This window comes from Drosophila tropicalis, unplaced genomic scaffold (genome assembly GCF_018151085.1).
Source record: "Drosophila tropicalis isolate 14030-0801.00 unplaced genomic scaffold, ASM1815108v1 contig_980, whole genome shotgun sequence".
Taxonomy (NCBI): domain Eukaryota; kingdom Metazoa; phylum Arthropoda; class Insecta; order Diptera; family Drosophilidae; genus Drosophila; species Drosophila tropicalis.
This window is the reverse complement of record NW_027173484.1, coordinates 956,547-982,032: the sequence shown is the minus strand read 5'-3', so window position 1 is coordinate 982,032 and position 25,486 is coordinate 956,547. Positions and strand designations below refer to the sequence as shown.

The 25,486-nt window shown below is 44.3% G+C and overlaps 1 protein-coding gene across 1 annotated transcript; it reads left to right on the top strand.

The window, feature by feature from the left end:
• Window positions 1-1,627: 1,627 nt before the first annotated feature.
• LOC137586364 (uncharacterized) lies at window positions 1,628-7,428 on the top strand. The gene is made up of 4 exons (XM_068302379.1): window positions 1,628-1,755; window positions 1,850-4,368; window positions 4,596-6,360; window positions 6,528-7,428. The coding sequence occupies exons 1-4, from the start codon at window positions 1,628-1,630 to the stop codon at window positions 7,426-7,428; spliced, it is 5,313 nt and encodes a 1,770-aa protein (XP_068158480.1).
• Window positions 7,429-25,486: the final 18,058 nt, after the last annotated feature.

The window sequence follows — 25,486 nt, the reverse complement described above, 5'->3', positions numbered from 1 at the left end:
AAATCATATTAAAAAAAAAAAAAAAAAAAAAAAAAAAAAACCATTAATTTATATAAAGAAATCCGATCCATTCACACCTCTGCATATCGCCATTCCATATTTTCATATTTAAAAAAAAAAAAAAAGGAAATTTTTTAAATACATATATATACTCCAACATTTTACATATCCATACACATATGTACATATATATATGTACATATTTTTCCATACATAAAATTTTACATATATATATTCATATCCATATACATATACATATTTTTTTCCATACATAAAATTTTACATATTGATTCTCATATACATATCCATACATACATATATTCCACAAAAATTTCTAATTTTTTTGCACACAAATATATTTTTCCATCACCGCGAACAAATCCCGCTATCCCTTGCAGCCTATATACATACATACATACGTGCATACATAAGTACCGCTTAACTGCAGTATACCAGCACAGCTGCAAGCTCATGTGCCAAAGACCGGCACAAAGCAAACGACCAAAAGTAGCTGTGCTGTATACCCTAGGTTGGCAGGCACTTTGTGGGGTATATATGTTGAAGGGTCACGTTGAGGAAAAAATCGAATAAAATTTAATTGGTAAAAATTTGTGTTCCGCGTTTTAGTTTATTCTATTCCCACGCGTTCCAAGTCGTATCTTTGGAGTTATATTTCAATTCCAAAATATACCCACGTGTTCCAAGTCGTATTTTTGGAGTTATATTTCAATTCCAAAGTATTCCCACGTGTTCCAAGTCGTATCTTTGGAGTTAGATTCCAATTACAAAGTGTTTCCAAGCGTTTCAAGTCTTATCTTTGGTTCTATTTCAATTCCAAAGTGTTTCCACCCGCTCCAAGTCGCATCTTTGTAGTTATATTTGAATTCCCACGTGTTCCAAGTCGTATTTTTGGAGTTATATTTCAATTCCAAAGTATTCCCACGTGTTCCAAGTCGTATCTTTGGAGTTAGATTCCAATTACAAAGTGTTTCCAAGCGTTTCAAGTCTTATCTTTGGTTCTATTTTCAATTCCAAAGTGTTTCCACCCGCTCCAAGTCGCATCGTTGTAGTTATATTTGAATTCCAAGGTGTTCCAAGCCGTTCTTAGGGTTTTTTGGCAGTGTTCCAAGTCATTCCAAACGTACCAGCTCGTTTTCTGGTTTTTCAATCTATTTCAAGGCGTTTCAAAGCCGTTCGTCAGGTGGTTTGGTAGTGTTCCAGTTTTTCCCAAACGTTCCAGTTCGTCTTTTTGGCTAATTTTCAAGCCGTGCCAAGCCAGCTCACCACTTTATAACCGCCACTCTCTGGGGTTATGAGCACGAGCCCGTCAAAAGACGAGAAAGCTGCTGAGAACACTTCCGCCCCGAGCAAATCCTCAATTGCTGCTCCAGGTCAGCGCCAGAGGAGTACCAGCCCTACTACTCCTCCTTCCCGAGCATTTCAGACCCTCTCTAGTCCACTAACTCTCAAGTCCGCACCATCGAGCACGACCTTTCAGCAAGCCACGTCAGAGCCACGACGAGCAAGCCAAAAAGAGGTCAAATCATTGGTACCACTTCCACAGATTTTGGTAACCGCCCCAAGAGTCACTCGGTCCGAGACCAAAAGGGTTTTAGCTGCTTCCACCATGGCTTTGAAGAAGTTTGTTTCCATTTGCGATAAACTAAGTCAGTTTGAAGTCGACACCCACGTCACGTCACTGTCCGAGGTCAGCGTATTTACGCTCCAAGTCCGTCGTGACCGAGTTCAAGCGTTGTGGGAGAAGGTTCCCGCTTACAAATGATGGTTTTGAAACGGCATGGAATGCACTTAAACAGCGTTTCGAAAATAAGCGACTTATCGTGAACAGCCAATTCCGAGCACTTCTTGACCTGCCTCAAATTTCCCATGAGTCCGGAAAAGCATTACAGGATCATCAGAATGCTCTGCAGGCATCCATTCGCGCTTTTGAGCACTGTGGCCTGCCAGTAACCACTTGGGGAGGCATGTTCGTATTTTTCTGTTCCATCAAATTGTCAAAGAATACCCTTTCATTATGGGAGCAATCTCTGGGAGACAAGACTGCCATTCCAGAGTGGCAAATGATGGACGATTTCCTCACTGAGCGGTTCCGTACGCTCGAAGCGGTGGAAAATACAACTGCAATGGCTATTTCGGTTCCCACATCGAAACCTCCACGAAATCCGATTCCAGCCACTCGAAAGGCTACTACATTTGAAGCCAAGGTGACCACCAAACCAAAATCCTGTGATCTCTGTATGAAGGAGAATCACCCGGTGCGTCGATGTCCCCGCTTCCTTCAGATGACGGTGCCAGAGAGGGTGGCATACATAAAGAAAAAGTCCCTTTGTCTGAACTGTTTCGCAAGAGGACATCAAGTAAAAGACTGTCCGAGTCAGCACAATTGCTTCACGTGCAAGGGGCGTCACAATACGCTCTTGCACAAGGACGCCCGACCGGAGAATAATCCAACGTCGGTCCCAGCCCAGCCCAGTTCGCACAATATTGTCCGGACTTACTTTACCTCTGAGGCAAGGTCCTCACGAGATAAGTTGCTAGGTACAGCGATCGTGGACTTTTGGCAGAAGGGCACTACTTATGCTTCACGGGCGCTATTAGACCCGGCTTCTGAAGCCAATTTCATATCCGAAAGAATGTTCCGACTCATGAAGTTACCATTCCAAACTGTCAGGGCCGAAGTGACAGGCATTAACGGAAAGGTCAATAGAACCTTGAAGGTCTGTCACATAAGCATTCGGTCATCGCATGGACCTCCAGTCCAGATCGAGATAGAAGCGTTTGTCTTGTCCCAAGTTGCTGATGATTTGCCGTCATGTACGATAGCCCAAGCCACACTGGAAGGAATGCCCAATATTCCTCTAGCCGACCCCTCCTTCAGATTAAAGGCAAAGATCGATCTACTCCTTGGCATTGATGTAATACCAGCGGTGACTCTTTCCGGCATCCAGACCGAAGTGTGCGGATCTTTAATGGCTCAAGAGACGAGATTCGGTTGGGTCATTTCAGGCCCGTTGCAAGGGGTCCCCGTCAGTTCATGTGCCGCGTTCACCACAAGAGTCGCAGTTAGCAGAGAGGAGGGACTTGAAACTCTTCTCACAAGGTTTTGGGAGGTGGAGGATCTACCGGGCAAACCGGTAGGAGATTCTGACTCTGTTTGCGAGGTCAATTTCCAGAAGACCACAAGAAGAGATGTTTCGGGGAGATATACGGTCTCACTTCCGTTTCGAGATCCAACCAACATCAACCTTGGTCATTCCAGACCAGGGGCATTGGCTCAGTTCCTAAAAAACGAAAGCCGACTCCTTAAAAATATTCCGGCAAAAACTGAGTATGACGCCGTCATCCAAGAATATTTGGACTTGGGCCACATGCGTCAGGTTCCATTTGACGGCACTAATAACAATTTTTATTTGCCACACCATGCGGTTTTCAAGCCCGACAGCACCACAACAAAGGTACGGGTAGTTTTTAACGCCTCTAGCAAGTCCACCAACGGAGTAAGTCTCAACGACATACTTTACCCTGGTCCGGTACTTCAGTCCGATCTCACTACTCAGATTCTCAAGTGGCGTTTTTTCCGAGTAGTTTTCAATGCCGACATCACAAAAATGTACCGCCAAATTATGGTCGATCCAATCCATACGCCATTTCAGAGGATCCTGTTCCGAAATAAAGAGGGGCAACTTGGTGATTACGAGCTGAATACCGTCACGTTTGGCATTAACTGTGCTCCGTTCTTAGCCATCCGAGTACTTCAGCAACTCGCAAGTGATGTACAATCCAAATTTCCTTTGGCTAGCGATATTATCAAGTCCTATATGTATGTCGATGATGTCCTGGCAGGGGCTCATAATGAAACAACGGCAATCGCAATGGTCAATGAACTTCAAGACGCTCTGGGTTCAGCTGGCTTTCCCTTGCGCAAGTGGACATCGAATGTGAAGAGCGTGCTCAGTTGTATTCCAAAGAGTCATTTACTGAATGCTGATTTCCTCGACATCGAAGAGGCCAGCACAGCGAAAACACTGGGAATCCGATGGAAAGCGACTACGGATGAATTTTATTTTGTCATCTCACCCCAAGATGTCAAGCCAGCTTATACTAAGCGAGAAGTCCTCGGGCAGATCGCCAAGTTATTCGATCCCGCTGGCTGGCTGGCTCCCTTTGCAATTCAAGCCAAGGTGTTTATGCAAGAGCTCTGGTTACAAGAGCTAGGGTGGGATGATCAATTGCCCAGTGAACTCCATCACAGGTGGCAGGATTTTACAAAGAGCTACTCCTTCCTTGACCAGATCCGGATTCCACGATGGGTTCTTCATGACCCAAATTCCGACATCCAATTCCATTGTTTTTGCGAAGCGTCACAGCGGGCTTATGGTGCCGCAATTTACGTGCGCGTTAGCAATGACCAAGGCATATCATGCTGCCTTCTTGCAGCGAAATCTAGAGTCGCCCCGGTTAAAACGGTTTATTGCCCCGCCTTGAATTATGCGGAGCTACACTTTTAGCGGAACTGGCAGCTGCAGTTCTTCCGCAACTTCCAGTTGATAATGCGGATGCTTTTTATTGGTCAGATTCCACCGTCGTACTGTCGTGGTTAAATAAGCCACCCTGCACATGGACAACGTTTGTCGCAAATCGGGTAGCAAAGATTGTGACGGCAACAAATGACGCCCCATGGAATCACGTTAGTTCAGAGAACAACCCAGCAGATCTCCCTAGCCGCGGCCTGAGTGCGCAGGAATTGGTACACAAGGATTTGTGGTGGCACGGCCCACCATGGCTACGGGAACCACAAGAGTCCTGGCAGCGAGCGACACCACTCCCACTAGACACTGCCTTGGAGAAGCGGGTAGTGAAGGTCCACGTCGCAATCGCTAAGCCAGCCAACGAGATATTATCTCGTTTTTCCAATCTGGCACGTGCCTTACGAGTGATAGCATATGTGATCCGTTTCGGCAGAAGGTGTCGTAAACTTCCAAACGATTACTCCGGGGAGGTGACCTCTAGCGAGATCAATCAAGTACTCCAGGCGTTGATCCGAGTCACTCAGCGTGATTACTTTCCGACGGAACATCGGTGTCTACAGCAGAAGAAATCTCTGCCCACGTCTAGCACCATTCTCAATTTGAATCCTTTCATTGACGTATCAGGTGTGATCCGGGCATGTGGGCGCGTGCAACAAGCAGCGGCCCTTAGTTACGATGAGCGTAACCCCATTCTGTTACCAGTAGTAAGTCCGTTGTCCCGGCTGTTGGTGCTTTTCACGCATCAGATCTCTCTCCATGGGGGCAGCCAACTGGTAGTCCGTCTCATCCGACAGAGATACTGGATTCCAAGACTGCGGAATCTAGTAAAATCGGTGGTCAATTCATGCAAAGTCTGTGTGATTTATAAAAGAAGGCTGCAATCACAGCTAATAGGCACCCTTCCGACCCAGCGTACTACCTTCGCACGACCTTTCACGACCACCGGGATAGATTTCGCAGGTCCTTTCGACATCAAGAGTTTCACCGGCCGCGCTTGCCGCATATCAAAGGGATATGTGTGTGTCTTTGTTTGCTTTTCCACCAAAGCCATTCACCTTGAGGCAACTTCGGATTTGAGTACCGAAGCATTTCTGGCAGCATTCGCTCGCTTTGTATCGAGGCGAGGGTGTCCCCAGCAAGTGCAGTCCGACAACGGAAAAAACTTCGTAGGTGCATCCAGAGTGCTTGAAAAAGATTTCCTAAGTTCTACCCAGCAGAAAATATTATCCCACTACAGCCATCAGAATCTGTCCTGGCATTTCATCCCTCCCGGGGCACCACACATGGGAGGGTTGTGGGAGGCTGGAGTTAAGAGTTTTAAAACTCTGTTCTACAAGGCCACTTGCAACCAAAGGTATACTTTTGAAGAGTTCTCTACGCTGCTGGCTAAGGTAGAGGCGTGTTTGAACTCGCGGCCGATTTCTCCTATGTCTGAAGACCCCACCGACTCTTTAGCTTTGACCCCAGGCCATTTCCTAATTGGCGGTCCATTGCTATCCGTGACGGAACCTGAAATCAAGGATCAGGTACCGTCTATCATTAACCGGTGGCAGCGTCTGAAGGCCGTGAGTCAGCATTTCTGCACCCGATGGAAAGACGAGTATCTGAAGGAGCTGCATAAGCGCAATAAGTGGCGATTTAATTCTAAAAATCTTGAAGTGGGCGATCTGGTGGTACTCAAAGACGACAATCTTCCATTTAATGAATGGCGTCTCGGGCGAATCCACCAGACACACCCTGGCAGTGACGGCAATGTCCGCGTCGTCGAACTGCTTACCGCTCGCGGTATTGTGAAGCGTCCCGTCGCAAAGTTGATCTTTCTTCCTCCAGAAGAAAGAATTCAAACCCATTACGTAAAACTACAGTAGCGTCCAGCACTTGGTCCTTCCTCCCAAGTAAGAAGGGCCGAGCTGCCAGTAGTAATATGTGTTCTATCGTCCTACATTAATCCGCTCTCTTCATTATTTGTCCCGGCAGCTTCCTGATATTCGTCAACCTAGATCCCGTTTCCATGGCTCCGAGACCGCGTTCAGTACAGGCATCGAAAGAGGAGCGCAGATGTTCGCGAGGAACTGAGTCCTTCCGTTGCCGAGTCTGTCGCGGAACCCATCCTCTGAATCGATGCCGTCGCTTCCTGCGGCTGAACGTGGAGAAGAGGATGAGGGCAGTGCTGGCGAATAAGTACTGCGCCAATTGCCTGGCCCACCAACATTCCGGAGGAAGCTGCTTAAGCGGTGATAAGTGCCGAATCTGTGAGGGGGATCACCACACGCTGCTTCACTTCCATGAACAGCCACGTCGACGCACTCCAAGCTCCGTCGTACGCCGAGTCACCCCCGAGTCCTCCAGACGAAGGGTCGCGCCAACGCCAGCCTCCGATCCGAAACTGACCTTGACCACACTGCTGCAGCACCGCAATCCGCATCTGATGCCCACGGCGATGGTGCGTATTGAGACGGAGGGAAAAACCTTCGACGTGAAGGCCCTGGTGGACCCTTGTTCTGCGGTATCGTCGATGGCGACGTCATTGGCCACGGCCTTCAAGTTGACAGCCGTCAATATAGGGGCAGAGAAAGCGGTGGCAGCAGTGATCCGGTCCCCAATCAGTGAAGGATGGCGATTGGAGGCGATCCTGAAGGTGGTCGATGGCTTGTGCTGCCGCACTCCAAGCGCTCCGGTGGACCCACAGATCGCCAAAAAGTTTGAGGGCATCGTCCTGGCGGATGAGACGTTCTACCGACCGTCGTCAGTGTCTCTGGTCCTGGGCGCGGATGTGATCACGGAGGTCATGCTAGAAGGGAGTCTACCTGGGGTTGGCGGGCGGCCGATTGCGATGCGCACAGTTTGTGGCTGGACCCTGTCCGGAGCGTGCCATTAAACTGCCTGGGTCTTGCACTCCTGCAAGGGGGGAGCATGTTTATGCCCAACCGGGCAACACAAGGGTTAAAGGAGGCGGAAGCTTTCACCTCGCGCCGCTCTCCCGATGGTGCCCATCGCTCTCCCCACGAAAGAACTCCCCACACTCCGCTCCAAGCGGGGCTTGGTGCCCTGCTCTTAAGCTAAGCTAGAGTTAGTTGAAGTTTATACCTGAATACATCAAGTGAAGTGAAAATACTCTCTGCGTGTCAAACAATTTACTGGGAGGAAAAAGGGAAAAGGAAAAGTTCACCTAGCTGCCATCAACCAGAAGGAAATTCGACCCCCTACACAAACAATAACTATTCATTAAGTAACTCAACTCAGTTACCAGTGGTTGTCAGTGCGGCTTGCCCGAGGGGCACCCGGTTTGTGCGAGTGATTGGTGTATGAGGCGGTCTTTTTTTTTTCTCCTTAAGAGAAAAACAAAAGAGATACAAACAAGAAAATGAAAAAAAAGAGAAAAAAAAAAACAAATAAGAGTGAAAGGAGAAGCTGTTATCCGCACACTCAAACCACTGCGGCAACTATTGGTTGCGAGTGACAGAATGTTAAGAATTTAAGCAAACAAACAAATAAAAATATGTGAATAAAATAGTTTTAAGAAAATGCTTTGTCGTGATAAGTGAGTATTGGCCGCTGGCTGTGTCTTCCACCGAAAGTGTCCCCTTCAAACGGAGACGTGGAGCCACTCCTACCTAAGTAGGCTCGTAAATGGGCTAAAAGGGAAAAATGGAGCCTCCCCTTACTGACAAAGGGGGACACAGCAACAGGCAGCTCACGCGCACAACAAAACAATAAAATGAAATAATACTCGCTCAGCAATAAAGAAAAGAGAATGACAGCGAAAAGAAACAGAAGAAAAAAATGAACTCGAAAATTAAATACCAATAAATAACAAACAAAAAAACTAATGCAGTAATGAAAAAATGCAAACTAAAGCAAATTCAAGAATTTTTTTTTAATGCTGACCCGAGTATATTAGACTTATGAAAAAGAAAAAAAAAACAAAAACACAATAAAACCTCTACATTGTACTAATTATTTTAAAATTTCGTTAACAGAAAAACGCTGACCCTGTAAGGAGGGACTACCACACAAACCACACCATCATTTCAATAAAAACCATACTAACAACAATAACCCAGGTGAGTGAAGAGTGCTCAGATTTAATAAAAACCTAAAATCATTCAGTACAATTATTCTATCAAAAAAATCTATCCCTTCTTTTTTTTTAAAAAAAAAGGAAAAATAAAATAAAAAGAAGAGAATTTTGTGTCATTTTTTTTTTTGCTTGTAATTGTTTTACTTGTAAATACTTTATGAATCAACCAACCAATTAAAAAAAAAAAATAAATAAAAAAAGTCAATTTGAAAGATATCACACTATTCCATCCTATTCTTTCGTATTGAATTCCAATTTTTTTTTCCTCTCAAAAAATGGACGAGATGAAAGTGGCCATTTCCACCCTACTCGCTCAGGTAGCCTCCCTTACGGAGGAGCTAAAACAGCAAAAAGAAAAGGTGTTAATTTTAGAAGGGAAGAACTCAGAACCCGTAGTCGTAGTGGACAAACCGCTATCCAAAGCCCTAACCGAATTCGACCTAAGGTAGATAGCAACTTTACCAGATTGCGTCAAGGAAATAAGGCCCTTTACGGGAGAAGCTGCCCAGTATCCAACCTGGATCAGGCAAGCTGAATCCATAGTTCGGGATTATGAGGTAGCAAGAGATAAGCTGATATATAGGGCCGTCGTCCTCCACCTGAGGTCGAAGATAGAAGGCAGGGCGGACGAGATGTTGATCTCTAGCGACGAAGCAGATGACGATTGGCCAGAAATCAGGAAGGTCCTTGCCTCAAATTATGAGGACAAAAGGGACATAGGGACTTTAGAATATCAGATGAGTATGCTAGTCCGCGGTGATGGGAACTTGGAGGGATATTATAACAATATCAACAGGCATCTCTCTTTGATCGTAGCAAAACTCAGGAATGCAGGACACGCCAAGGGAGTGCTTGAAGCTCTCATAGGCTCGTACCGCGAAAGAGCCTTACGGGTCTTCATAAGAGGGCTACCCCAAGAAATGGCGGGGTTGATCACTGTAAATCGCCCTAGAACATCGCCAGAGGCATTTTCAATCGCTCAGGAGATAGATAACGTCATGTACACGAAGAACTTAGCTTCCTCGACCGCTCCCGTTAGGCCACCGTATCAACAACGGGCCGTTTATCGGCAGCAATATCCACCCAATAATTTTTCCACAAGATTCAACAACCCCGTGACCTATGCAAATCATAGGACCGCGGCCCCACACAAGCCCCCGCCGGTGTCTAGTGGCTTCCGAAGCCAGCAAATTACCAGGCCGGCCATCAAAATAGAACCGGCAACCTCAAGCCAGTCCAGGACTCGATTCCCAAACCAGGGGAGTTGAAGGGGGCGTCAAGAGAAGCCCCAGCGAGTCAACTAACCCCTTCAAAAAAGCACAGTATCTATTCCATGTGGAAGCACCAAACGTGTCCGATCCTAATGGAGTAGACTGCGCCCCAAGGCCTATTGAGGCTACTCCGAGTAACGAACAGTTGTACGAAGAAATGCCGACGATCGCGGTTAACGAGCGAGATGAGGGTGCAGCCCATGTGGCCCCACCGCACCCCGACGACCTCGTGATCCAAGATCAAATAAATTTTATGGGCATGGCCTCTCAAGCGTACCATACATAGAGTACGAAGATAGGAATGGGGTAGTGCGACAGTTTCTCATTGATACTGGCGCAAACAGAAACTTTATTAGTCGGGAACTATCTGACGGGGCTTCGGCTTTGCAGACCCCATTCCTAGTGCAGTCAGTCGGAGGCCCTATTAAAGTATCCAAATCTACAACCGGCCCCTTTTTCGCCCCTTTGGGCAACAACACTCAACTCACATTCTACACGTTACCGAACCTGAACAGCTTTGATGGTATTAACGGTGATGATACGTTAAGACACCTGAAGGCTAAAATTGACAGGGAACTTGACACATTAACCATACAGCCCGGGGTAGCGATACCTCTCCTAAACCACTTATCAACCCAACTTAATTTCCTCTTAGACGAGGACCATCCGAAAGAAGTCGGGCCCACCCTGGAAGCCCTACTCAAAAGCTTTTCATCCGTCTTCGGCCCTGTGGACCCTGGTGGAGCCGTAGAAACCCAAATTAAAGCATCCATCCGCACCCGAACGGAGGATGCCGTTTACACCAGATTCTATCCATATCCAGTCCACATGAGACAGGAAGTTGAAAACCAGGTTACGAAACTCCTCCACGAGGGTATCATCCGGCCGTCGGAAAGCCATTATAACTCTCCAGTATGGGTGGTTGAAAAGAAACCAAAGCCCAACGGGGAGAAACAATACCGCATGGTGATTGACTACAAAAGACTAAATGCGGTGACGGTGTCCGATAGATACCCAATCCCAGACATTACTTCCACGTTAGCTAGCTTAGGCAAGGCGAAGCTTTTTACTACCATCGATCTAACTTCGGGTTTCCACCAGATTCACATGAATCCCGCGGACATTCCAAAGACCGCTTTTTCAACCCTGAACGGAAAGTATGAATTTCTTAGATTACCTTTCGGGCTTAAGAATGCCCCCGCCATCTTCCAAAGAATGATAGACGATGTACTCAGGGAGTACATCGGGAAAATATGCTACGTGTACATTGACGACATAATTGTTTTCAGTTCATCCTACGAAGACCATTGGTCGAACTTAACTACAATACTTACCAGACTTCGTGATGTAGGCCTGCAGGTGAACCTCGAAGAAACTCACTTCCTGCAGAAACAAGTCGAATTCCTAGGCTACATCGTAACGGGGGATGGCATCAAAGTCGAAGACAAAAAAGTCAATGCAATCCTAAAAATACAGCCCCCAAGAAATCTAAAGGAGCTCAAGTCTTTCTTAGGTATGACCTCCTACTACAGGAAATTTATAAAAGATTACGCTAGAATCGCGAAACCGCTTACCAACCTGACGCGTGCGGGCGGTGCCCAAGTTAAATCCTCGCAATCAAAAAAAGTTCTAACTACACTAGACGAGGAGGCAATGCAAGCTTTCCGCGATTTGAAAACGCTTCTCTCCTCATCGGAGGTGTTAGCCTTCCCTGACTTTTCGAAACCTTTCCATCTCACCACAGATGCGTCAAACGTCGCCCTCGGGGCCGTTTTATCACAGATTACCGCAAACAACGATAGGCCCATTACCTACCTCTCAAGGGCACTTAGTCGGACAGAAGAAAACTACGCCACAGAGAGAAATGTTGGCAATCATCTGGGCGCTGGACAGCCTCAGTTGCATAAATACGACCGCCACCCCAATCAACCATTATTGGAACCTACCCCAATTCCAACATACCCGTGCGATCCTCCATATAGACATCTTCGCGTTGGAAAAACAAAAATTTCTCAGCTGCATTGACAAATTTTCAAAATTTGCCAAACTATTTCCCATAGAGTCAAAGTCAGCCCTCCACCTGCGTGAAAGATTGGCGGAGGTGCTGCACTATTTCACGGCACCCAAAATCTTGGTAACGGACAATGAACGAGGGCTCCTTTGCCCCACAGTCCTCAATTACCTTAAACTGCTGGACATAGTCGTATATCATACTCCCACCCAACGGAGCGAGGTCAATGGGCAAGTGGAACGATTCCACTCGACATTCCTCGAAATCTATAGATGCCTCAAGTCCGAGTTCTCAACTCTCAAAGTATCCGAACTCGTACCCATGGCTGTCGATAGGTACAATAATTCAATCCACTCCGTCATCGGGAAAAAGCCAGTTGATATTTTCCTAGACAGAACGGCTAGGATAAATTATCAAGGCTTGACGGATTTTAGGCGTAACACTTTAGAGGATATAAGCGGCCTTTTACAAGCGAAACAGGAGGCGGTTATCCGCAGGCGGAATAAAGGGAAAAAGAAACAAGTTGAATACAAACAAGGGGGAGGAAATCTTTGTCCGAAACAAACAGATTAAGGGAAAAGAGAAAAACCTATTCAACATTGAGGAAGTACAGGAGGATAGAAGGGCCACGGTAAAAACAAAGACGGGCAAGGTATTTCACAAGGCCCATCTGAAATCTAAAGCAAAAGAATGAGTAGATAGGAAATCGCCCCACCTCATCAACCCATTTCCATAAAAACAATAACATAAAAAAAAAAAAAAAAACAAAAAAATACAAGTAAAAGAAGAAGCAGGCAAAAATATATAGAAAGCCAACAAAAATTGAGGAATATTTAAGAATTAAGAAAGCACTCTTCACGAACCAGGTGGAAACCAATATCAATACTTAGCCCTAAGAAAATTCATATTATAAGCATTACTAACTCTCTTCGTCTTCAAGGATGGCAATGGTGATGTTGCAGCAGGCAAGTGCTGCCCATTTCTTCAATTACGACTCTCCGGTAATTCCCCTTCAGCAGGGATACGTCTGGCGGGTTAGCGGCGTGTTTCGGCTGATTCACGTCATAAATCTGCTGGAGTTCCAACAGGCAATCCAAACCACGCGGGAGGAATCCACACTGCTATCCGACCAGCGTACAAGGATGATAGCGGACCACTACTTGGATCAGGCTGAAGAGGATACTGGAAGATTACTTTCCACACCGGCCCGGAGACCTAGGGCCGTGGAATGGCTCAGGTCAGCATGGAAATGGATTGCTGGCTCCCCAGATGCGGCCGACTGGCTCTGAAGACCCAGGATGATCTTGTTGCGGGCAATAACCAGCAAGTCCGCATCAACGAAAAGCTTTTCGAGGCTACATATCGGACTCTGGAAGAACTAAATGGGATCATCGGAAAAGTCAACTCGATAGATGGAGACATACACGCTGCCACTGCGACGTTACATAAGGCCATGATTTTGGCAAGGCAAGTCCATGAAGTGACCAGAGCATGCCAATTAGCCAAAACGGGAGCGGTGAACACGGACCTACTAAACGGAAAGGAAGTAGACGATATCCTAAACGAAGTAATGGGACTCCCGTACCAGAACGCGGTCGAGGCCATTGAATTCTCCCGCCCAACGGTCATGTCCAATGGGACCTTCCTGCTCTACTTCCTAGCTATTCCCAAGGTGACCGACAGGAGGTACAAGTTACTTCACCTACTCCCCACAGTCCGTGAGGGTCACAAACTCGTCTTGGATGCCAACCCGATAGCAGTGGACCCAACCGAAACCTATGAGGTCCTTGGAAATTGCCTCTCCATTGGCAATACAACGGTTTGTCAAAGAGAAAATCTGCGCAGGCTAAACGAGGAAGGCTGCATCCCACGGCTCATCAAAGGCGGCAACGCACAATGCCATTACCTAAGGGACGCACAGGAATCAGTGACACTGATGGACGAGAGCACGGTGTTCCTCACTGGCTTTAATGGAACAGTGACCACCTCCTCGGGACAACGAAGACTCCAGGGCTCCTTCATTATCAAACTCCAAAACGAAACAATAACCATCGGAAGGAAGACTTATTCAAGCCGATCTGCTTCTGCCCTTACCGCAATGCCTGCGGTTCTCTCCAACATAACAGCCTTAAGTTACACCCCGACGCTGCAATATGTTCACGAATTTTCTATACAAAATCTAAGAAAACTATACGATGTATCAATAAAGCTCAAAATATCTCTATTAACAGAAGCCATTGGAACTGCGTGTGTCGGTATCATGTTATACATTGCCTGGAGAAAAATGACGTCCACAAGAGGCCTGGCGATACCAGAAAAGGCCAGTCCGTCGCCTTCACCCTAATCTGCGGGACGCAGATCTCTGGAGGGGGAGTAGTTGCGACCGTTGGACGGTCATTCGCGCTGCGTCAGCAACTTAGGGCCAGCTAGGGAGCTTTGGCACTTCAGGGCGGTAGCGTTAAGATTTATTCTGGTTGCAACCAGCAAAGAAACAAGAACATTTAATCAATTTGCTCTAACATAAAATACCAACAACTTACCCTTTATACTAAGTACTGAATAAAAGGAATTGTAATGTTTTCTAATTGTCCAGGATTCTTATTTGGGTAAATAACATTTGTAATAAATCCTTACGAAACCGTAAGGTAGCTTTCACATAGCAATGCGAAAGTTAACTTATATATACATACATATTTTCCATAAATAAAATTTTACATATTCATATTCATATCCATATACCCATACATATTCCACAAAATTTTTATTTTTCGCACACAAATATGTGTATTTTTCCATCATCGTGAACAAAATCCCGCTACCCCTTGCAACCTTTATAAGTACATACGTGCATACATAAGTCCCGCTCAACTGCTGTATACAGGTACAGCTGCAAGCTCATGTGCCAAACACCGGTACAAAGCAAACGATCAAAAGTAGCTGTGCTGTATATCCCGGGTTGGCAGGCATTTTGTGGGGTATATATGCTGAAGGGTCACGTTGAGGGAAAGGTCGAATAATATTTGATTATTAAAAATTTTGTGTTCCGCGTCTTTTTTTTTTATTTCCGAAAATTAGAGATTCCGTTCAAAAAAAAAAAGCAAAATTTATTTCGATGCGTCGGGAAAATTAATTTTTCATAATTTTGCTAAATTCTTGTTCCAATCGTTTTCAAGTAGTGACCAGGGATTTTTTATTCCGATTCCAAGGGTTCCAAGTCTTTTCTTTGGGTTTATTTTTGAATTCCAAAGTGTTCCAATCGTTCCAAGTCGTATCTTTGGTTTTATTTTTGAATTCCAAAGTATTCCAAGCGTTCCAAGTCGTCTCTTTGGTTCTAAATTTGAACTCCAAAGTGTTCCAAGCGTTTCAACTCGTGTTTGAGGATTGTAATCAATTTCAATTTCCCAAACGTTCCAGTTTGTGTTTTTTTCGCTAATTTCCCCGCTTTCTTCAGATGCCAGTGTCAGAGAGGGTGGCATACATTAAGAAAAAATCCCTTTTCTGAACTGTTTCGCAAGAGGGCATCAAGTAAAAGCCCGCAGCCCAGTTCTCACAATATTGTCCGGACATACTTTACCTCTGAGGCAAGACCCGGCTTCGGAAGCCAATTTTATATCCGAAAGAATGTTCCGGCTCATGAAGTTACCATTCCAAACTGTCAGGGCCGAAGTGACAGGTATTAACGGAAAGATAAATAGAACCTTGAAGGTCTGTCACATAAGCATTCGGTTATCGCATGGACCCCTAGTCCAGATAGAGATAGAAGCTTTTTTCCTGTCACAAGTTGCTGACGATTTGCCATCTTGTACGATACCCCAAGCCACACTGGAAGGAAGGAGGGGGTCCCCGTTAGTTCGTGTGCTGCGTTCATCAAGAGGGTCGCTGTAATCAGAGAGGAAGCACTTGAAACTCTTCTCACAAGGTTTTGGGAGGTGGAGGATCTACCGGTCAAACCAGTAGAAGACTCTGATTCTGTTTGCGAGGGCAATTTCAAGAAGACCACAAGATGTTTCGGGGAGATATATGGTCTCACTTCCGTTTCGAGATCCAAAAACGTCAACCTTGGTCACTTCAGACCAGGGGCAATGGCTCAGTTCCTAAAAAACGAAAGCCGTCTCCTAAAAAATATTACGGCAAAAAATGTGTATGACGTCGTCACCCAAGAGTATTTGGACTTGGGCGTAATAATATGGAGTTATTATAATGATTATTTATAATTGAGTAAAGGTAAAAGGTAAGGTGTACCTTAGGAAAAAATTTTTGTTTTAGTTTGTGTCTGGCCAGACAAATTTTCTTTCTCTTTTGTTTTCGAAATCGTAAGAATATATTTTCAATAATAGATGAATCCATAAAAATTTTTATATATATCTTTTTAAATTACTTTTTGATATTATATATTTTTTTTAAAAATCTATCTTTATGTACTGTTTGTATCCTATTTTTATTGTTTCGAATTTTAAAATTGTTATTTTTACCAAAACTTAACTTCTTTAGAATAGTCTTCTATATTATATATTGGATCTATAGTATTAACGCTATTATATTGCATTGGTAGGTTACTTTGTCTACCAAATACTAGTTCATATGGACAATAATTATGTGTTACTGATGGTGTTGTGTTAAAACAATACACGAAATATTGTAACCATATGTCCCAATCAGTTTTATCTACTGAAATATATGAACGAAGGTCCTATGACTTCTTTCAACAGTACCTAATGGCTGGTGATGGTGTGCTGTAGATGTTATGTTATCTATTTTTAAATATTTGCACAGGTCAGTAATAATGGAATTTTTATATTCTGTTCCCATATCCGTAATTAACGTCTTTATTGGACCGTACTTCAGAATAAAAAATTCGAATATGGCTTTTGGTGCAGCTGTTGCACTTTTGTTTGCAACAGGAATTGCTACTAAATATTTTGGCAGGTCACATATTAATGTGATTGCGTATTCATTCCTATTTTCCGAACGTGGTAGTGGACCAATCGTGTCTACTATCACTCTGTCAATAGCATATATTGGGGTTTCGGTTATAATCATAGGTGATCTTGTATGTTTCGTCGATTTCTACGTCAGGCATTTTGGAAATTAATTAATGTACTTTTTTACATATTTAGTGATGTTTTTGAATTGGATTGGATTTTCATGGAATGTAGACAATATAGCTTCTATTTCTTTCTCATTATTAACCCTCTAACGCTCAAAAGTGTCTTCAGACACTTATTTTATTATTTAATTTAGAAAAAAATTTGGAGCTTTTTGGGAAAAAAATTTTAAAAAACTCTCCAAAGCTTTTAACGGTACTTTTTTTCTTAGTAAACACAAAACATGTGTTTTTTCGCGCGTGAATTTTGATCTGACGCTAGTAATGTTTAGCAGAAATTGAAATAAAAAATCTATAAAAGCAATCCAGTTCAATATTTTTTTGCTGAAAGCTACGTCACAGCTGCTTGCAATTTTGTGTGTACATTTATTTATTCTATGTATTCTCTTACTAGAAAGTGGCATATTATAAAGATGGCAAACCGGGTTCGATTCAAGTTATCCGATTTAACTGATGAACAGTTATTAGAATTGTTTGAGACAGTCCCTTTCGATGGAGAAATGTCGGACATTGAGTCAAGTGACGACGACGAAGATGATCTAAATGTGGTAGAAACTCTTATGGCTGCTATAGAGAATGTTAGCACAATATCATTTGCTTGCAATGATGAAGAAAATGTGCCAAATAATGACCAATAGCCTAAGCCTGTTAGGAAGTCCCTAAAAAGACCACGATCGCCACTACCAACTATTGAAGATATAGTAGGCGTGGCTTTGCCATCTTCTGGTGGCTTTACTGGTACTGGTATTTAACTGCGATATGTTATTATATATTATGTGATTAGTTAACTAATATCTTATAGGTATTGAATCAATAGCAAAGCAGCCGAGCAAAATTATGTGGCGTCAGAAATCTATGCAGTTGCATGTGAACAACGTTGCGTTTCAAGGCGACTCTTCATTGCCGGTTGAAATAATGAAGCTCAAAACTCCTTTAGAGATATTTTGTTATTTTTTTGATTCCAAAATCATGGGCATGATAGTCGAAGAAACCACACGTACAGCTCTAGTGGAGAATATAACAACAAGATTCCAAATGAACATTGAAGATGCTCATCATTACATCGGAATTTTGATGTATATGTCAATATATCGCTACCCGAGTATGAGAAGCTACTGGGGGAAAAATGCCTTTGGACCCATTGAATCCAGTATGAACCGCTCAAAATTCGAAGCAATTAAACAGCACCTGTCATTGCGCAATGAAAGCCAGCGGGTCAAAAAAGGTCAACCAGGCTTCGATCCATTGTTTCGCACTAGACTAATCAAAGATTTAACTCAGTGCCAAAACAACCACGCCTTTGTGTTGATGAACAAATGTGTAGCACAAAGATGAAACATCACTTACGACAATATATGCCCAATAAGCCACATAAATGGGGTATTAAGCTGTTCGTTTCATATGGCTATGCATACCGATTCGAAATATATAGCGGATCAGGCGATAATATTGTATTACCTGGTCACCCAGATCTTGGTACTTCGGCCAACATAGTAGTACGTTTGACCAAAACAGTACAAGAGTTCAAACACCACATCGTGTACTTCGACAATTTGTAAACCTCTTTCCCTCTAATGGTATATTTGCGAGCAAAGGGTATTTATAGCCTTGGCACAGTGCGTGCAAATTGAATTCCCAATTGCAAGCTACCTGACGATAAAATTATAAACAAAAAGCCCAGAGGTTTCTCGACTGAGTTCGTAGGCACGTCATACGGAATCGAAGTCAGTAATGTACTTTGGAAGGACAGCAGGGCCGTTCGCTTATTCTTAACTTACGTAGGTGTTTAACCATTTGCTGCGGAAAGTTTAAATGAAAGTCCGCCTAAGACTGGCCGTTATGACAGGAAGACAAAGCAACTTATAGAAATTGATTGCCCGCATATTATTCGGGAGTATAACGCACATATGGGTGGCGTCGATCTCATGGATGGACTTTTAGGCCGCTATCACATCAAAGCCAAAACCAGAGATGCTGCTACTAGAATTTTTTACCATTGTATTAATTTGGCCGCAACAAATGCTTATATTCTTTATAGGCGAATCCAAAAACAAAACGGGATCAAAGACAAATTGATGCAACTTCCCGATTTTCGCGAGTCAATTGCTGAAGGATTGGTGGCGTTTAAAAATAAAAACCGGGCAGGTCGTCCAGTCAGCGCCCTATCTGAATAGGGCCAGATGCAGTCACCATCTTTGCGAATGGACCGTCACCTTTTTCCCAAACTCCACGGGCACGACTATCACAGCTTGGGCTCAAACTTGAAAAAAAAACTTTACATCCAATAGCGGAATTACGTTTTGACCAAGTCAACCACTTCCCGAGTTTGTTGGATCGGGAAAGTAAAAGACGGTGCAAGCTCTGTAAATCATCACAAACTCAATGCATTTGTGAAACATGTAATTTACATTTATGCTGCACTTCAACAAAAAATTGTTTCAAAATATACCATACGAATAAATAAATTTAACATTTCTACTCAATACTTTTTTTTACGCTCAGATGCCTAAGAGTGCCTTGAGACACCGGCTTGAGTAGCGCTACTCTTAAAAATTGTAAAATTTTATTGCCCATAGTTTTGAAAGATTCTATTGAAATAGTTTCAAAGAACTTTTTGCTCGGGGCTACTTTGACATTGCTGATACTAAGTATACCGGCTTCTTTTCGAGCCTCGAGAGTTCCATTGGTATACACATCGCAAATGTCAATTCTTGCTATAACTTTCTTGCCATGTTTGAATGTGGTCGAGGAATCAGTTATTCGCAAGGTCACCACTTTTCGTACTTCGTCATTTACAATAAGACAATTCAAGACTTTGCCTTGGCAATAGTTCTTGTTAATTTTCTGCGTAGAAATTGTTTTGTCTACTTTGATACCTGGTAGTGACTTTCAGGACTTTTTTGTTTAGATACTCCACCGTAAAATCATACTCTTCTAATTCGAGTCGCATGCGTGTTAATTTAGAACTTGGGTTTACCATAGAAAATAAATATGTTAAAGGTCTGTGATCAGTTTTAACTGTAAAGTGTTTGCCATAAATATATGGTCGAAAATGTGTTATTGCCCAATGTATTGCAGCTAATTCTTGTTCTGTAATACTCTTATTGCTTTCAGCTTTAGTAAATTCTCGTGATGCATATGCAACTGGGAGTTGGAGTCCATTATAGTATTGAGTTAAAACTGCTCCACATGCGTGTTTGCTTGCATCCGTGACTATGCAAAATTCTTTGCTAAAATCTGGGTACTGTAAAAAATTTGGTTCAACAAGTTTCTTTTTTAGATACTGGAATGCTTTTTCACACTCTGTTGTCCATTCAAATCTTTTTACATAATCTCGTTTTGTGCCGTGAATATTCGGCGAAGTTTTTTATAAAACGTCTATAGTAATTGCAAAATAAAATGAATCTTCTAGCGCTGTGTCCGTGGGGACTGGATAATTATTGATGACGTCAAATTTTTGTCATCTGGTACGATTCCTTTATCTGTGCACCTGTGACTTAAAAATGTCACTTCGTCCATAAAAAATTAACATTTTTCTGGATGTGATTTGAGATTATTTTTTCTACAGAAATTGAAAACATCTGTTAAATGTTTAATCATATGTTGTTCAGAACAATCAATAACGATTAAATCATCCATATAAAGGAAAGCTTGCGAAGGCTCAAGGCCTGAGAATGCTATTGTCATCGTTCTCTGAAATGACTTAGGGCTATTTTTAACCCAAATGGTAATCGCGTGAAGCGATATGAACCATTGCTTGTTGAAAAAGACGTAATATTTCTTGTGTTTTCCTCAAGTTCAATTTGGTGAAAACCTGACATTAAGTCAAGGCATGAAAAATATTTAGCTCGACCCAATTGATCAAGAATATCACACATTCTGGGGTGTGGGAATTTATCTGACAGCAATTTCTTATTTATTTGGCGATAGTCAATTACTAATCGCCATTTTTTCTCTTTAGAGGCCGGAAGAGCTTTCTTCGGGACTAATAAGAGTGGGCTTTTGTAGGGTGAAACAGACGGTTCAACAATATTTTGTTCAATTAACTTTCCGAGTCTCGTTGTGACTGTCGAAGTGAACGGACGTCTATCGCGGATGAATCTCGCATCTAGTGTCTCAAGTCGACAATCAACCGTAATTTGCCTCAAATTGTTAAAAGTTTTCTATTGTGAATTGGATAGCAAAACAAAAAGACCAATAATAAACGGTGCTTTAGTGCTCAAATTCGGTTCTTGCTCTGCAAGCCCCGTTACTGTGCTGTGATTGGCCAGCCAATCGGAGAACCTGAAAAATCGTTGCATACTTTCAGGCATCGATAAAAAATTTTTCATTGCATAACCCCAAAGAGCCCACTGGAACCTGTGGTGTCCTTTTTAGGCGGAGACAATTTATTTATTGCACTCCTCCGGGAGATTAAAAGTAATTTCACCGGGTCTCACTTAGACCAATATGGGCTTAGACGATGTCCCCAGCGGCGTTGCCTCCAGCTCTGCACAATGGTTCTACGTAACCAAAAGGAAGGCCACGTCATCGCCTGAAGCAGATGGCAAGAAGAGTGCTAAGGTCCCAGCCAATGTGAGAACAAGACGCCCATCAACGGACTCCATGTCCACGGACTCTGACTTCTTAGGCCAAATGGAGCCTGATGAAATCAGACGATCGTCTGCTGCTGGTCCAGCATCTTCCACCGCTGCCTATAGCAACAGATTTTCCCTGCTTGCCCCAACTGATAACCCTATAACTGACCCGAGTTTCGAAGCAGAGCCAGCCGTGGCTCCATCACCAGCTACACCAAAGCCACCGAAAATACCCCCCATCTTTGTTTACAACGTAAGCAATATCACTGGCATGGTTTCCTTCGTGAAGGAAAATATTGGTGGAGATGATTTCACCTACAAAGCAGGCAGAGATGACCAGGTCCGAATCATGACAACCTGTGTACAGGAGTATAGGAGCCTGGTAGCTGCGCTTGAGGCTAAAAAGACTCCTTTCCATACATACCAGCTCAAGCAGGAGAGGGCATACAGGGCTGTTATTCGTAGCCTACACCACAGCACTCCTACGAACTACATCCGGGAAGAACTGGCAAAGCTGGGACACAACGTGCGCCACCTCACAAACGCCAAGCACCGGCACTCCAAAAACCCGATGCCAATCTTCTTTATTGACCTTGAGCCGGCCTCGAACAATAAAGAAATCTTCTCAATCAAACGCATCTGCAATGCTGTGGTAACCGTCGAGCCGCCGAGAAAAAATTACGATGTTCCTCAATGCCATAAACGCCAAGGGTTTAACCACACGCAAAACTTTTGTGGTAAGTTGCGTAGGTGCGTCAAATGTATCAAAGACCACGAGCCAGGCAAGTGCACCAAGGACAACGAGCAGCTCCCGGAATGCGGAAACTGCGGGGAAAGCCACGCCGCATCGTACAGAGGATGTCGAGTGTACACTCTTTGTACAAAGAGGCGAAAAAATTACAATACACTGCCAATCTACCACTCTGTCACCCATGGCTACAAGCGTCATCCATCAGAATTGCAACCTCCATCGGCGACATTAACATCGCTTCCTGCCTTATGTCCCTCCCAGACATGCAGTCGACACACAGATGTTTTTGCAAAGCCTAAGCAGTTTTGGATCAAGGTTTCTGGCTGGTGGAGACTTCAATGCCAAGCACAACTGGTGGGGGTCCAGGCTCAACAATCCAAAGGGACTTGCACTCTTCCCATGCATTCGCAGTCTTAACCTGACCACCCACTCGACAGGTCAACCAACATATTGGCCAACGGATCCAACGACGAGCCCGGATCTTCTGCACTTCGCCATTACCAGAGGTTTAAACCACAGCAGCATCCACACAGAAGCTGAATTAGACCTACATTCGGATCACAGTGCTGTGAAGATCTGGGTAGGAATTCCAGTTGAGTCAATGAAACGCACAACCAGGCTGCTCAGGGAAAACTCCAACATAGACTCCTTTAAAACTATGCTTGATGAGATCACTGAGCCCGACGCCTGCCTCAACACTGGAGTAGACATTGACGAAGCTGTAGAGAAGCTATCACGTGACATATGCGAGGCCGCCCACGCATGCACGCCGCCAGTTAGAACAAGTCAGCTCCATACACGACAAAGGGATTTGTTTGCCTTCTGCGACGAAATCACAAATGCCCTGCGCGAGAAGAGACGCCTGCGACGTGTCTGGCACCACAGTCGCAACCCTCTAGACAAACCTGCTCTCAATCGTGCCACAAAGCATCTGAAATCGTTGTATTTTGTACATCGCAATGAAGCCACTGCCGAATATCTGAGGAATCTCGAGCCAAATCAACCAGATCACAATCTCTGGCAAGCCTGCAAGTACCTCAAAAGGCCAGCTGTGAGAAAAGTCCCCATAAGAGGATCTAATGGCATGTGGTGTAAATCCAGCGAGGAGACGGCCGAAGAGTTTGCAACCCATCTGGTGAACACATTTATCCCTTTCAGCATGTGCAGCGCCGAAGATGTGGTCGCCACCTCGTCTTTCCTTGAGGCCCCATACCAAATGGCTCTCCCAATTGATCGAGACACTCCAGAGGAAGTCAAGCTCGAAATTGACCGCCTTAAAGCGAAGAAAAGCCCAGGCTACGATGGCATCGACGCAATCACCATCAAGTGCTTGCCATCGTCAGTGATTCAGCGCCTTGCCAACTTATTCAACAGGATCTTTGATCTCTGCCACTTTCCCACCCAATGAAGTGCGCAGAGATTATAATGATTCCGAAACCAGGAAAACCGGAGCATGATCTCGCCTCCTACCGTCCAATTAGTCTGCTGGCAATACTCTCCAAGGTATTCGAAAGAATACTTTTGGCCAGAGTGTTGCCACTACTGGACGAAGGTAACATGGTCCCTGAACACCAATTTCTACACCTCCGCTGCCTTCTTGGACATCAAGCAAGCATTCGACCGTGTCTGGCACGACGGGCAAGCTGAAGATGTTGCTACCCCAATTCATGGTTCTGAAGTCGTACCTCGAAGACAGACGCTTCTACGTCAGATATGAAAGCTCCATGTCCGAAATCAGGCTCGTCAATGCGGGCGTTCCACAGGGCAGTGTGCTGGGTCCTATCTTGTACACTCTGTACACCGCAGATATGCCATTGCTATGCTACAAGACGATCAGCTTCTAATCGCCACATATGCAGACGATACTGCGTTTCTCGCCTCTGCTTCAAAACCATCGGTAGCCTCGAGTCTCATCCAGGAACCATTCAACCTTCTGGAACCATGGTTGATCAGATGGAACATCTGTGTGAATGCGGACAAGTCACAGCACATCACATTCGCCACTCGAAGACTCAATTGCCCGCCAGTCAGCCTCTATGGCACGTGTCTTCCGAGCGTGGATTGTGTCAAATACCTGGGCCTCATCCTAGACCGGCGTTTGAACTGGAAAGCCCATCTCAAAGCTAGAAGGAAGCATCTAAATCTGAAGCTGTCCAAGATGCAGTGGCTACTCGGCAGGAGATCCCAGCTCAGCACATTCAACAAGTTGCTACTATACAAGGCCATACTAAAACCTGTATGGACCTATGGGATTCAGCTCTGGGGCACGGCGTCCGACTCAAATGTTGAAATCCTCCAACGATTCCTGTTACGTATGTGACCCATCTCTAAGAAGCTGTTATCGTCGGACTGTTAAAAGGTCTGTTAACAGCTGCACTTCTCAGTCGTTCTACTAATTGCTTCGGAACAACATCGGACTTCCCTGCTACAACTACGAGGGACTTCTACTACTACTACTACTACTACAGCTACAAGGGATTACTACTACAACTACGAGGGATTGCTACTACCGCGACTACTACTACAGCTACGAGGGACTTCTACTACTGGACTTCTACTTCTACTACTATAACTACAACTACTACATATCCAGATTTCTATATATACATAAGTTTGCACAAACACAAAATTGGCGACGAGGATGGGATAATTCGTCAAACTTATATATGTATATGTCGTGTACAGTTACAATCGACCAAGCGAAAGCGAACAAAGAGACGCCAAAAACCGCATGCGTGCTGGCGCCAAGTTTATTGGAATAAAGAAACGATACTTTTCCAACGCGCGCATTTGCAGACAGACGCGCTACGACTACTGCAATTTGGATTGATGCTCAAACACACACACATACGATCGAATTCAACTACTAATGTCTGATTTGGAATCACATGAGGAAAAGCCCACCAAAGTGAATATTGCTACAGAACGCAAAACAACAAATAAATCAGTGATAATGTCAGGAGTGGGTCAGTTAGAACCATTTGATTTAAATCACCCAAACAAATGGACAACTTACAAGCAGCGTTTTGAGCTGTATCTTCTGGCCAATGACGTTACGGAGGAAGCACGGAAGAAGGCTGCATTGCTTACCCTGGCTGGCGCTCCACTGTTCGAGCTTCTAACGTCATTGGCATCCCCTAC

Bases quoted from the DNA above. Each gene is read 5' to 3' on its own strand.
- LOC137586364 (XM_068302379.1), top strand. From the start codon at position 1,628: ATGGCTTTGAAGAAGTTTGTTTCCATTTGCGATAAACTAAGTCAGTTT. The intron at 1,756-1,849 runs GTGGGAGAAGGT...TATCGTGAACAG, and splicing joins CGTGACCGAGTTCAAGCGTT to CCAATTCCGAGCACTTCTTG. The intron at 4,369-4,595 runs GTTTTTGCGAAG...TTTATTGGTCAG, and splicing joins TTCCGACATCCAATTCCATT to ATTCCACCGTCGTACTGTCG.